The sequence below is a fragment of the Aphelocoma coerulescens genome, chromosome 18 (assembly GCF_041296385.1).
Source record: "Aphelocoma coerulescens isolate FSJ_1873_10779 chromosome 18, UR_Acoe_1.0, whole genome shotgun sequence".
In the NCBI taxonomy this organism is placed as follows: Eukaryota; Metazoa; Chordata; class Aves; order Passeriformes; family Corvidae; genus Aphelocoma; species Aphelocoma coerulescens.
Genome location: NC_091031.1, coordinates 8,858,869 through 8,872,630, shown reverse-complemented (window position 1 = coordinate 8,872,630; position 13,762 = coordinate 8,858,869). Strand labels below are relative to the sequence as shown.

At 55.1% G+C, this 13,762-nt stretch overlaps 1 protein-coding gene across 5 annotated transcripts in view; it reads left to right on the top strand.

Annotated features, from left to right (window-relative positions):
• Window positions 1-11,462, top strand: part of SEPTIN9 (septin 9) — a 131,012-nt gene extending 119,550 nt beyond the window's left edge. For all 5 annotated transcript variants that reach the window (XM_069032972.1, XM_069032974.1, XM_069032973.1 and 2 more), the window contains 5 exons: window positions 3,660-3,777; window positions 6,114-6,209; window positions 7,027-7,123; window positions 8,616-8,667; window positions 9,485-11,462. In XM_069032972.1, the coding sequence (XP_068889073.1) occupies window positions 3,660-3,777; window positions 6,114-6,209; window positions 7,027-7,123; window positions 8,616-8,667; window positions 9,485-9,620 (499 nt within the window). In that variant the 3' untranslated portion in view covers window positions 9,621-11,462. The remainder of the gene's footprint in view (window positions 1-3,659; window positions 3,778-6,113; window positions 6,210-7,026; window positions 7,124-8,615; window positions 8,668-9,484) is intronic.
• Window positions 11,463-13,762: the final 2,300 nt, after the last annotated feature.

Sequence of the window (13,762 nt, the reverse complement as noted above, 5' to 3'; positions counted from 1 at the left end):
TCCCCTCCTCCCACCTGAACCATGAGTGAAGGGGGCAAACCCCACTGGGAGGGGGAAGTAGATGGGAAATTTTGCTTCTCTGAGAGCTCCACCGTGCTCCAGTCACCATCCTGGATGCTTGGTGCTGCCCTCCGGGGATGTGCTTGCACAGAGTGTTTGTGTTGCCCGGGAGCCGCTGCATTCACGGTGTGACAGCCAGAGCAGCAGAGGTGACTCGTGTCCATCCCTCCTTCCCTGGTGGTGTGGGTGGGTGGGGCACAGGACTGCCTGGCACGTGGATGTGGCAGGCAGGTGGGTTAGGTTTGACAGGGCACTGGGTGAGAGCTTGCTTTTTCCTAAATAAAAAGGAGTGAGGGATAAAAAAAAAAAAGTAAAGTTGACCAGGTGCAGAGATTCAGAGGCCAGAGCAGAGGATTGCTTGGCTCTGTTTCAGTCTGGCCATCCCATCCAGGCAGCTCAGGGTTAATCAGCAGAGAACTTTCTGCTGCATAAGGGAGTTCACAAGGGAGTTCAGGACAGGCTTTGCAGCCCATCCAGTTCACACACAGCCTGTAACACTCCCATGTAACCGTGCCTGTGAAGGCTGAGGATGGTGCTGGCAGGGGCTTTCAGCTGCAGCTGCTCAAGCCTGGCTCTGCCACCCAATAAATATCCCTGCTCTGACCCCTGCACAGCTCTGTTCAGCTCAGAAATGGCTCTGGAGCTCTGCCTGGCCTGATCAGCACCTCTCCTGCCTCTACCAGGGCTGGTGGTTGAGGAACTGCCACCCACTCCCTCTTTCCCCTCTGGCTGCCCCTCTCAGGTGCCCAGCAGCTTCCTGGAGCAGGGCTGGGCAGCTGCTGGGTCCTCACTGGTGTTTGGTCAACATACAGCTCAGATTCCTGCTGTTAGTTTGATCTGGGGCACAACCAAAAGGAAATAACTCTGCAGCTCACTGTGGGTTTTGATTCCTGTAACAGCATTTCAGGGGAGCCAACAGGAATGAGCCTCTGCTTAGATCCTGTCTGTGCACAGTGGCAGAAATAATGTGTGTCCTGGCCACTATAACGTGTGTCCTGGCCACCATAATGTGTGCCCAGCCCTGGCAAGGCGTGCCCAGCTGCACAGCCTCCCCCAGGCCCACGGCAGGAGGGGACGAAGGAACAACCAGCACGGGCTGAAGTGGCTGGAGCCCATCCTGCATCTCCTGCTTCAGCTCATCCAGTCCCCTTCAAGCTCCTCCACCATTCCCAGCAAAGCCCAGAGCATGTGTGTGTCTAATTATAAGTTAATAATATCAGAGACCATTTGAGGAAGGGGAAGAAAATAGATTAGTTCTTTTCTTGAGCCTTCCCTTCTCTTTGGTGATGTGCTTGGAGCAAATAGCACTTGTCAGTGCCTTAATCCAGGTATTTTCCTTTGGTGTCTTCACATGAATGTGATATGTAGCTACAGGCAGGCATTGTTCTTAGTGAAAAGGTGAACTTTCTCTCACATAGGTAAGGTTTGGGAGGGGCTACCTAGAAGAAGTTGGTAGAATATCTAGAAACTTGCAGAATACCCTCAAAACATGCAGTTTGCTCTGCTGGGGAGTCCCTTGGTGTTCTCAGGGTGGTGCAGAGAGGTCACCTCCATGGATGAGGCACTTGCAGGAGCCCATGGGAGCAGAAGGTTGTGTCAGGGGTGCCTGGGTGCAGATGGACACGGTCACTCTGCCTGGGTGGTGCTGCTGGACACAGCAGGGGTGTGTCCAGGGGTGTGGGCAAGCTGTGGCTCTGCCTCCTCCTCTCTGGCTCACTGTGGCATCCTCGGCATCCTCCAGATATGTGAGGGATCGGAGGGATCGGAACTGAGCTTTTAACGTGTAGATGGAGCTGAAACTCAAACGTCTGCCTGATTGTGGATTCATCTGCATTCACTCTGTATGCATCCTGGTCTTTAAAGGAAAAGCTGATGAAAGAGGCAGGAACACAAGCTCAGTGGGGAAGAAGCTTTTAGAGGAGAAAAATTGTTTGGAAAATAGCAAAGAGAGAGGAGGGGAAAGAATTCTGCTGGGAAAGGAGCATAACTGCATTACTTCCTTGGAGGTCTGGGAAATACATTATGCAGAGCTCCAAACAATGTTTGCCAGCAGCAAGTCAACTTAGATGTGTCCATGGGGGGTTCCTTGTGCTTTTTTCTATTCTTTTTTCCCTTTAATAGCCAAAATCTTTCTTTCCTGGGGCCCAGGGTGATCTGTGACCCTGTGTTTGTGTTAGGGCCTCGTTTGTCCGTGCGCTAATGACGTGCTCAGGGCTGTGTGTGCTGTTGGTGTGTGGGGACAAGATCCACCTGGCACAGTCCAGCTCCATCCCTGGGAGAGGAGTGGGTTTGACCAGGGGAGGGTTCAGCTGGGTCACCAGTGCTGGCTGCACTGGGGCAGCCTCGAGCTGCTGTTTTCACATCAGCTGGAGCTGAGTGGGTCTTTCTGGGGCTGAATGTCCCTCCCTTGGCACTGGGGCCAGGCAGAGGTGTCCCCCTGGGATGGGGACACTGCCTGGTGGCTGCTGAGGAGCGGGATCAGTCCCTTCCCCTCTGCACTCCTGTGGCTGGGTCTGCAGGGGTCCCTGAGCCCTTTGTAGGGCCCAAGGAGACCAAGTTGGGGTTTGGCTTGAGAGTGTTGGCAGTGGGTGCTCTCTTGGCCCTTCAGTGAGGGCCCATTTCAAACAGGCTCCTACCCCAAAGGTGTTCCTGGACCCTGGGACCTCCAGGTTTCCTTTTCAAGGCAACATCTACTCAGCTGTGCTGCATGTCCCCATCACTTCCAGAGCCACCAAGGGGGAAGTGCTGCAATTGGAGGTGTCCTAAGGAGGGTTTTCTCCTGGTTTGGGACCCCCAGCAGTTAAAACTCCTTCAGGGAGGACTATGGGGTGGGGGGCATCATGACCAGGTGCCTTCATCGCTGTCTTCAGGGTTGGGATGTGGAGCAGTGTGGCACTGGAGCCGTGTCTGTGCTGTCAGCTCAGGAGGGATTTCCCAAGGCGCTGATCACTGAGTTATGCAATCTCTGCAGCTTTCCTCTGCTGAGACTTTTGTTGTAGAGATTTTCTGACATTCTCACCCTCTGGAAAAAGCAGCATCTCTTCTGTGCTCTGAGAGCCCCTGGAGAATTTCCAGAGCTTTTTTTAATCCCAGCTGATGAATGTGAGAGGCAGTCCCAGCTTGTGTGTAACCATGGAGTGGTGCTCAGCACAGTGGGGAGTGTGAGCAGGAATGGTCACCTGTGGCCATTTCTGTGTTGTGCTGTCCCAGGATGGTCACTGACAGCTTGGATAGAGCTGGAGCAGGTTTTGATTTGGCCCTGCAGCCAGCATCGCCCTGCTCTCATCCCAGCTCCACCAAGGACACGAGTAGCTCTGGGCAAGTTCCCGCAGTCCTGTGTGGCCGTGCAGAGATAAAAGCCCTCTGCCACTTCACGGGGCTTTGTGAGGGTTCACAGGCGATAGCAGGAGCTTTGAAAGGGAAATGTTTAAAGTGTTTTCAAACCCTCTCTGCTGCTGTTGTGCTTTTAAGAAAATGTCTTTACTTGTCCTATCTGAAAGGAAGTGATTCCCTCTCCGTCTGCTCTTTGAATGCCCCTCTCTGCCAGGGGATTGCAGCAGCCTCAGAGTGCAAATCCCCTTCTTCCTGCTGTTTTCCAGGCTCCGGCCGCTGGACATCGAGTTCATGAAGCGCCTGAGCAAAGTGGTCAACATCGTCCCGGTGATCGCCAAAGCCGACACGTTAACGCTGGAGGAGAGGGACTACTTCAAACAGCGGGTACGGGGCTGCTGCCTCTTCCCCGGGCTCCCATGCCTGGTACCCCATCCCCCGGTCTCCCTGTCCCCCTCGTGGCTCCCCCGGCAGGGCTGTGCAGGCAGAGCCTGGCCGGAAGCCCAGCGCATTCCTCCGGCTGCAGCTCGGAGCGATCCCGCGTGGCCGCAGGGTAGGCCTGCTCTCCAAGCACTTCCTTGTGTTTCTCTTGGATCTCTGTCAGTGCAGGATAAGTTTGGAGCTCTACATCTCCAGGCCTGCTTCTCCTGCCTCCTTTGTTATTGTTGTTGTTATTTTCGGGCTGGTTTCTGTTATTTTGGGAATGATGGTGCTGCACGTAGGGGCTGGAAAACGCTCCCTCTGCAGCGGTCAGGCACTGATACAGGAACCAGGCAAAAACGTCTGGGTTTGCTGAGCCCAGCTGGGCAAGATTTAAGAGGAAAGCAAGGTATGAAATTCCCGTGGTTGGGAGCTGAGGAGGGGCTGTCTGGATCCACAGCAAGGCATGGGCTGTGCTCTGAGAGGGGGAGATGGCCCATTTGGGGGTTTGGTAAGGGACTGTAAATCCGTTTGCATGGGTGCTGGATGTGGCTGCAGGCGTGGTGGCCTCAGCATTCCCTGCAGAAGTAAAAAACACCAAGCTCCTTGATCCGTGAGTCTGAACTGGGAGAAGTGAAGGGAAAGGGGGGTTTTGCCAAAAGGGCAGTTTTAGGGGTGTTTCTTTGGTTATGGAGAGGATGACACCTTAGCCAGGAGTGGTTCCACAGCTCCTTGCAGGAGAGGGTGAGCCACTCCTTCCCACACCAGTGTCTTCCCAGTTCTTGATGAACAGCATCAGGCACTGCAATACCCAGCCTGGTTTTGGGGGCTGAATCCAAACTCTGTGAGCAGTTTCCTTGGCTAGAGGCTGGCTGGGAATGGAGCTGAGGGCTAATCCAGGCTGGGCTCGCTCGGCTTGTCAGGCTGTTTGCACAGAGCTCTGTGAGGAGCTGGTGAGGGGACACGGAGGGGCAGGTCCACAGTGCCACATCTGCTCTCTGTGGTGGCTTCTGCAGACTGCTGGCCCCATTCAGAGGTTGCCAGTGCACCTACCCCTGTGTCTGCAGGTGACTAGCTGGCTCTGGCACTACAAAGTCAGTCCAGGACCTCAAATGTCACCCGGGCACCCTCGGCTGCTGACACCATGGAACACCATGGGGACAGTGCCTGGCTCTGCTGCTCTGCTCTGGCTCAGCACAGGATGAGCTCACCCCATCTCTGATTGCTTCCTGATTATAACCAGACCCCCCAAATCCTTTTGGATGGAGGGAGAACACGTAGCCACGTGGTGTGTTTGCTCTCTCTCCTCATGCTCCCAGCTCCAGATTCTCTGGTGCAGATGAGAGGGCAAGTGGTACAAATCAGGCCAGGTGGGCACAGGCTGGACCTTTTCCACTCGTGCCAGTGTGGCTGCGTGTGTGCTTCCAAAAGCAGAGCCCTGTCTGCATCTGGGGGTGTAGCTGGTTCAGAGAGGTGATAGGTTTTGGGCTTGGATGGTGTGGGCAGGGGATGTGAAGCACCAGCCTGGCTGCAGGTTGGTGCCAGTGCTGTGCTGAGTGAGTGGAATGTGCTCCCTGGAGCTGGCTTTGTTGGGTTGTTCCCCTAAACCCCGTGTGTTGGTTTGGTGGGGGGTGGGAGCCTGGCTGGGGGCTTTCCCTGGGCTGGATCCACTCCTTTGCCAACCTGAACTGTAGGATGGTGTGGGGTTATTGCTGTAGGAAGTGGTGGGAGCAGGTGCCAGGCTGGGTTGGGGTTTGAAGCCTTGTAGGAGAAGGCTGATCCTCCAAGCTCCCCACGAGCTGAGCCTCCACCCAGGAATCAGATTTCAGCATCTCTTGGCCTTGCACACAGGCAAAGTCCTTAGAGTCTGCTCTTCCAATCTGTGTCCTTGTCCCCTCAGATCAAATTCCTTTTCCAAGGAGTCTAAACAAACAACAGAGAGCAGCTTTTTACCTTTGTGTTACAAGCCTGGCAGCTGTGTTCCCCTTTGCTTGGGCAGCTTGGGTTGCCCTGTTGTCTTTTCCAATCCCTAAACAACATCCAGCTCATGTAACTTCATCTCACTCTCTGCCTGAGCTGCTCCTTGGCACCAGGTTCTTGCAGAGGTTCCAGGGCAAACACTTGGTGGGTGTGTGGCAGGTGAGCACCGGTCTCTGTCCCCCAGGTGGGCAGTGTTTAGGATGGAGAGGGAGATGCTGCTGCTGGACATCGCCCAGAGACCCTTTTGGGAGCAGCTGCCGTGGTGGGAGTGCAGCTGCTGTGCCTGCCTGTCCTTCACCTGTCCCTCTGCTCTTCCCTCCCAGATAATGGCTGATCTCCTGGCCAATGGGATCGATGTGTATCCCCAGAAGGAGTTTGATGAGGACTCTGAAGATCGGCTGGTGAACGAGAAATTCCGGGTCAGTGCAGGGGCTGTGCAGGACGGGCCCTGCAGCTCCAGGGGCTGGTGATGTCCTCAGGGTCCCTTCCAAAAGGCCTCTGTTTTCTCCCCAAAACTGCTGTGCCCTGTCCATGGGGTTTGCCCAGCACCAGGAATCCTGCCAGAGCTCCGAGCAGGGGTGGAAAGAGGGTGAGAAAGGCTCGTGTGGGAGCTGTCCTGGCCATACTCCTTCCCCATCTCCATCCCCACCAGCAAGCAGGGGGTCCATGGCCCCTGCCCCAGGCACAGGGAACAGAGGTGCCTGCCCATCCCTGGCTAGGGCAGCAGCCTTCCCAGCACTGGGATGGAATTTTACCTGTAGGCTGCCTGCAGCTGGCAATTCCATGCTACTGGAATCAGCCAGCAATTTTTTGGCACAGTAGAGTGGATTGGGCAAATTCAAGGAAGAAAAAAATCTTTTAGGGACTCTGAAGTTCAAAGACACCAACCTGGATCAAGAAACGAGTTGGCCACAGGTTGCCAGATGCTGGGGGCAATTCCCAGGGAAGCTTTGGGATAGCTTTGCTTCAGCTGTACCTGGTGCCTGCCAGTGGGGGACTGGGCTAGGCTGGGTTTGGGCTGGTTTTAGGCTGGGTACACATGTGAGAGATGCTGGTACCCAGCCCTGTGCTGCCTGTGGACCCTGGCAGGCAGCACTGCTCAGGAACATCAGGGGCAGACCAGCTCATCCCATTAAACCCTCCTGGAAACAGCTCAGCATCGGACTTTGCTCACTGGTTTGGTTTCCTGGCCAGTTCTCAGGAAGAAAACATAACCTGGTTTTTCTCTTTCCACAGGAAATGATCCCGTTTGCAGTGGTGGGCAGTGACCAGGAGTACCAGGTGAACGGAAGGAGAATCCTTGGGAGGAAGACCAAGTGGGGCACCATTGAAGGTACCTTGTCCTTGCTTCCCCACCCAAGCCCATCTCTGCCCTGGCAGAAGGCAATGAGGACCAAAACCAGCAGTAAAAGTTGAGGTGTATGTGGTGCTTCCCTGCCCCTCCAAAAAAAGATCATTTTCTGGTGTTTGAGGATTGGAAACACCTTGGCCAATCATCCTGTGCTGGGTTCCTGCGCCTTTGTGTGGCTTGGGGGGCTGCTGAGTGCTGGAGGGGACATTTCTTGGGGGTCTCGTGGCCTGGCTTGTGCTTCTTGCACAGTTAAATGCCTGACAGCAGGGTTTGAGGGCACACCAGTGACATCCCTGTGTCTCAAGTCCCTGTCAGGACCTTCCCCTGGCATCTGTGCCCTCCACCATGCCTTTGGTTGGTGCCCTTGTGGGACTTCTTCCCTCTTCCATTTCCCATCAGGGTGTCCCTTTTTTCTCCTCCATTTTACAATCGTTGTTTAAAGGCTGGATGAAAGCTCCTGGCTCCAGCACATCTACACATTTCCCTGTTCGTGGTTCCTGGCAGCCAGCTGGCTCATCTCCAGTGCCACCCCTCTCATCTTCTTCCCCTTCACAGGTTCCTCTCATTTATGAGTCTTTCTAATAGGAATCCTGCGTTCAGGGATGGTTTAACAAAGCTGCCAGGAAAATCAGTGTATTTTGAAGCTCTGCTGCCCTCTCGTGCCGTTTCCCTGAACGTTCTGAGTTCATTGGGATTCATTAAACCCTCACCTTCTGCTTGTGGCAGCTGCCTCCAGCACAGGGAGACCCCCAGGGCAAAGCCATGGCCATGGGCAGCCTTTGCACAGCAGTGTTGCTTTTGTTTTGCCATTCCTGCATGGTGTTTAATGGTTGGACTTGATGATCTTAGAGGTCTTCTCCAAGGAAAAGGATCCTGCTATTCTATGTACAGGATTGGGTAAAAAAAAAAAAAAATCAAAAAAAGGAATTCACCCTCTAAATTGAGTACATTTAGGGGTAAAATAGCAGCTGTCAGACTGATTGTGGTGGAGCAGCATCCCTTTTGCAAGCACTCCTGCTTCAGTAGCCTGTGCCAGCAGGAGTCCCTGTCCTTGCACAGCCCTGGCAGCCCTCACCAGCGTGCCTGGGGTGCTGCAGGATGCTCATGGCGCAGCTACAGATGAAACTCTTCTGTGGAGACACGCCTGGTGCTCACTGCAAAGCTCACTGTGCCCCTCCCCTGCCTTGTCTGGGGCTCTGGGGGTCCCAGCATTGTGCTGGGCGTGCTGCTGGGAGCTCCCTTTCGTTGGTGGGACACACTGGGAAGGGGCTGTGGATGCTCAGTCAGACCTCACCAGGGCTGAGCTGGGGCAGGGAGCAGCTTTACAGCAGCCAAGAGGACTCCTGAGTCCTGCACCTCTACCCCAGGGGGTGAGTGCCCATCTGTGCCCTCCACACGCTGGGGAAGCCCCCAGGCCCTGCTTGCCCCGGGGGTGGCCATGGGTGCACACTGATGGGTCTCTCTCTCTTGCCAGTGGAGAACACAACACACTGTGAGTTCGCCTACCTGCGGGACCTCCTCATCAGGTCAGTGCCCTGTCCCCAGAGCCTTTGGTCACCAGGTGGCATCCAGGGAAAGGGGACAGCCCTTGAAGCAGCTGCTGCTTTGCTCTGCTGCTCCATCCCTCCACCCTTTCACCCCTCCATCCCTGCCTTCCCTCCCAGCCCTCTGCCACTCTGAGGGGTGGCCCCACTCAGTGGGATGAGGCTTCAGGGGGGTTTTCTTGTGCTGAGGTAGAGGAGGAGAAGAGCGGTGGAGGGGTCAGGACACACTCCAGGACTGCTGGCAGTGTGGCTCCAGCTGGCCTGCAAGCAGCTTTTGGCCTTAGTGGTCCCTCACCAGTGCCAGGTCTCACCCCCAGTTCAAAGACATCACCCTCCACTGGGGTATTGTTGTGGGGTCTGGGCGATGGCTGGGCCCTCTTGACTGTGGGGCAGTGGGAGGCTGAGCTCCTTGGGCTTGCTAGAGGGGGCACTGGGCTCCTCCCCAGTTTGGCTGCAAGGTGAGCTCTGCACATGTGATCTGTTGCTGGCAGATTGTTGTGTGGGGCTACAGAACCTCACCCCAGGACTGGCAGCGTCGGGATCTCCCTGGGTGGGTGTTCTGCAGACACAGCTCCCGTGTCCCCAAGCACCAGTGAAGATTCCTGCTCCTGCTGCCCAATAATGCTGCCCATTATTGCCTTTCCTTCCCTCCTGTGCCCTAAAGACCCCATAAACCAATAGGGCAGGAGGGGCCATTGAGGCTGGGGCGTGGTTGGGGTGCGGAGGGCTGGGGTGCAGAGGCTGGGCCGGCTGAGCCGTGCCCAGTAAGGCGTGATTGCTCTATCTCCCTTTGCTGCAGGACACACATGCAGAACATCAAGGATATTACCAGCAACATCCACTTCGAAGCCTACAGGGTGAAGAGGCTGAACGAGGGCCAGAGCTCTCTGTCCAACGGCGTGGCCGACAAAGAGCTGGTGGCCAACGAAATGTAACCGCCCTGCAGCCAGGACCTCGCTCGCTCACGCTCGCTGTTTCTCCCCTCTTCCCCCTTTATTTTTATATAAATCCTCTGCCACTGTCCCTCTTGCCCTGCTCCCCAACCCCCTGCCATGTTAACTGACCAAATAACCAGACGTGCAGTGGGGTGGCCGCTCTCCCCCCGCTTTGTGCCATGAGTTTTGTCCTCGGCCCCCAGAGCGGCGTCCCTGGGCCGGGGACCGTCCGTCCCTCTGTGGAGGTCGGGCTCTCGCTTGTGCCCAGCTCTGACCCCACAGCCGGACCCTGGGGAGCAGATCTGTGGGGCCAGCGGGGTTGGGGTGTCCCAGGAGCCCTTCCAGCCCCTCCATGCAGGGGCTCTTCTCCGTCCATTGAAGGCGAGGGTTCCTCCAGGTGAAAGTAGCCTTGGGGAAGCAAGGTACGGTGGGATGAAGAGAGCAAGACAATGCCATCCTTGTCTCCTGCCGCCTCCTCCGAGCCCTCTGCAGCCCTCTGGGACCCGCCAGCCCCCAGCCCGGCCCCTGTACCCCGTCTACCTGCAATAAACTGGGAGTGTTTAGGTGTCACCTGGCCTGTCACCGACCCCAGGCCAGGCAGAGCGACCTGCTTTGGGAGAAGTGCCTTTTCAGACTGTGACCTTGCAATAGCGTGGGAGAGGGGAGGGAGGGTCTGCCTTGTCTGTCTTTGCAGCCTGGAGAAGGCTGTGAATCTCTGTAGAGACTCTCCTTCCCTCTCCCTCGGGCCCGAGCTGTGGCTGGTGTCCCGGGAACACTTGTGTATTTATTCTGTCATTCAGTTGGGTGGGTCTTTGTCCGCTGAAGGCTCGGAGTGTGTTTGTCCAGAGGGGGCTGAGTGTGGAACCGTGTCTCTGCAAAGCAGTGGTGGGATGTAGAGGGTTGTCCTGTCTGACCCTGGTGATTCTTGGGCTTTTTCCTATGCCAGAGGAGGCTCTTGGGTATCTGTTCATTCCTGTTCATTCCCAGGGTCCCCTGTGTGATGTGTGTCCAAGGAACATCCTCCTCTGTGTTGCTGGTCCTTGTGCAGGGGGTCTGTGCATGTGCTGACCGAGCCCTGCAGCCATGGGGGGGGTGCTGGGGAGCGTTGTGGGTGCTGCTCCCCCTGCTCTGCCCCCAGACCCTCCTCTTTCTGTGTGTCTCCAGTAAATAAGACCCTGCAAGCGTTAGGTAGCACCGTGACACGGGAGCAGGGGGTCCTGGAGCAGAGCTCTGCAGTCCTGCCCCCTTCTCCCCAGCTCCCCTGGCCTTTCTGTTGTCCACCAGTCTCCAAATCCTCTCGAAGGGAAAAAAACTTCCTGCAAATCACCCATTTTTGGGGGCACGCACTGGCGTGGCAGCGTGCCCCATCCTCTAGCACTGGAAGGCACCTGCAGAGCCCACAGGGGACAGAGCCTGGCTCAGCACAGGTGACCTGGAGGAGGGAGGAGGTTGCTCTCCCCTTGCTGGGGATGCCCAGGTTTTCGGGGGCTCCCCACATGTTCCCCCCAGCAGCCAAAGGGGTGTGGGAAGGGGGGGTGCATTGTGAGGATCCCTTCTCCCCTTCACTCATGTTCCCCTCCACGGAGCTGCTGGGGAACAGCAGCTCTCTACTTGCTGACTTGCTATGTTTTAGCAAAAACAACAACAAAAAATGTGTATTAACTGAAAAAAAAATATATTTCAAGTGTTAAAAAAAGACTGAAAGGGGAGAAAAATCTCTTGTGGTGAGGCACTTCTGCAAATGCCATCTTAAACTTTTTTTTTCCTCTAGTTGATATCTCAAGCTGGGCCAAGCAAGACACGCCGCTTTCTCCTTTGTAACCTGACTTTTTTTTTTTTTTTTTTTTTTTGGAAGAAAAAAAAAGAAAATAATACAATAAAAAAGCCCTTCATCCAGATCTATTAAAATGGCCTTTTGGGGGTTATAAGCATTATGAAAATTTAGTCCATTTTTGTATAAATAATAGTGTTTAATATGTATTTCCCAAAATAAATGTTTCGAATGCAAATAGAAGGAGGCTTGTTTGGAAATGTCTGTTCCCAGCTGTGGTGTAATCACTGCTGCATGAACCCCATGGGGCTGGGGATGGTGGAAGAGCCCAGCCCCAGAACCTGTTTAGGGTGAAAGATAATTCCTGACCCCCTTGACTCATCCCACCTCAGACACCTGCCCCGGGTACCCTACAAAATGCTGGAGCTGCTTGTGCTGAGCACCTTTGGGATGGAGCCAGCATGATCCTGAGGGAGGCAGGTGGATCCCATCCCTCTGCTTCCATGGTGAAGCTGCTCCCACTGTGCTTCCTGGTGTTTTTATGGAGAAGTGGGTTGCCCCTAGTTCAAGGGCAGGCAGGAGCTGGTCTTGCATACAAATGTGCCTTTGGCTCCACAGGCAGATGGTCTTCAAAACCTTCAGGACTGCAGGGTCAGCCTTGGGATGCCCTTGGAAGTTGGCTTCACTTGGAGGACCTTCCTGAAAACCACGTTTCTCCCTGGTGTCACAGCTGGCACTGCCCCTCTGGTGGGTTAATCTCCGTCTGACCTGTTTTTTGTATTTTTCCCACCAAATTAACTGAACTCAGAAGCCACCCAGACACACTCCTGGGTGACCAGCTCTAAGTGACCCTCCAGCAGGAGCTGGAGCAAGTGACCTCCAGAGCTCCTTTCCAGCCTCAGCCCCTCTGGGATTCTGTGCTTGTGGAAGAGGATGAAAACAAACCCAACAGGACAGCACTCAGGTGGGGTTGGGTTCCTGAGGGGGTCTAGAGCACAGGACAGGCTTATGAACATTTAAACTCTGCTTTTCTGCTGGCACCTGGGTTCTGGTGCAGTGAATTGTCTCACCTCACACGGCATCTGTGAGGTGTGCAGTGATGGCCACCTCCCTTTGCCCCAGTGCCAAACCCACCCCTAGCGATGCCCTTCCAGTTTTGGTGCTGCACAGCAGTTCTGTGGTTCCTTTAGCTCAAATCCCCCTCACCCCCACAGCTCACAAGTGATTCCAGGCTGAGGAGCAGCAAAGTCAAAGTGTTCTCACTGTTGTAACCAGAGCAAGACCCAGAACAAAAGCTCTTAGGGAGGGAGCAGGGAAAATCAATGTGTAGTTGTAACTACAAGCATGGATCATGGGCCTTGCTCCTGGGGGAATCTACAGTAGTTTCCCCCCATCTTGTGCTGGGATTTGGGGTTTTTTTGCAGTTTTCCTCAATGCTGGTGTCTGAGCATGTGAGGGAGATGGAACAGAGGATGCTCCAGGCAGATTCTGGAACGTGAGTGTGTCCATGGAGGGAGATGGAACAGAGGATGCTCCAGGGCTCTCCAGGCAGATGCTGTCCTGGTGACACATTGAGAAATGGTTTGTGGATGGAGAGAGGGGAATGCAGGCAAAATTCCCCAGCTCAGCAGTAAGGGCAGCTTTTGTTTAGCCCAGAGGAGGAGCTCAGGGGGTTGGAGGTCCCTTCATGGGAATGGCGCAGGGAATGGCTTCCAGATGTTAGGAAGCTCCGGAGAGGTGGGGTTGGCAAAGGGAGAGCAAAAACACCAGATGCTCTGATGGAACTTGTGTGGTGCTGTGGGAAAAATCCCAGCTGGGGGAAGGGTAGGCTATTGCAAAATTCCCCCTGGCTCCCCAGAGCCTCAGCTAAAGGGCAGGAGTGACCTGGGAGGGGGTGGATGGGGAGGCTTTGGGCAGAGCAGGGGACAGGCAAGGGGCTGCTCCCCCTGCCCACACCCTCCCCGGCTGTCTCCAAGGAAAATGGGCCTTAAAGATGCCTCAGCTGACAGAAAGGACCTTGCACTAATGGCTTATTGAGTGGCCTCACTTTAACAAATGAGGGAAATGAAGATGAGTGAGAGTTTAATTACTGATCTGAACAGGGCTTTTCACAGCAAGGATGGGGCCTCGCTTCCCTTGCCTGGCTCTGGGAGGGCGAGGGGACCCCCCCCCCAGCACAGCCGGGCTCTGGGGGTGCCTGGCAGCCCTGGAGGAGGCAACTGCTGGGGCAGGGAGGGCTGGAGATGGGTCAGGTTCCAAAGAGCACCTCCATCCAAAGACGAGGACTATAAATAATAAGAATAAAAGGGAGTATAAATAATTAAAGCAGCTCATAGCGAGTAGTTCCCGAAACGTCTGCCTGATTTAAAAA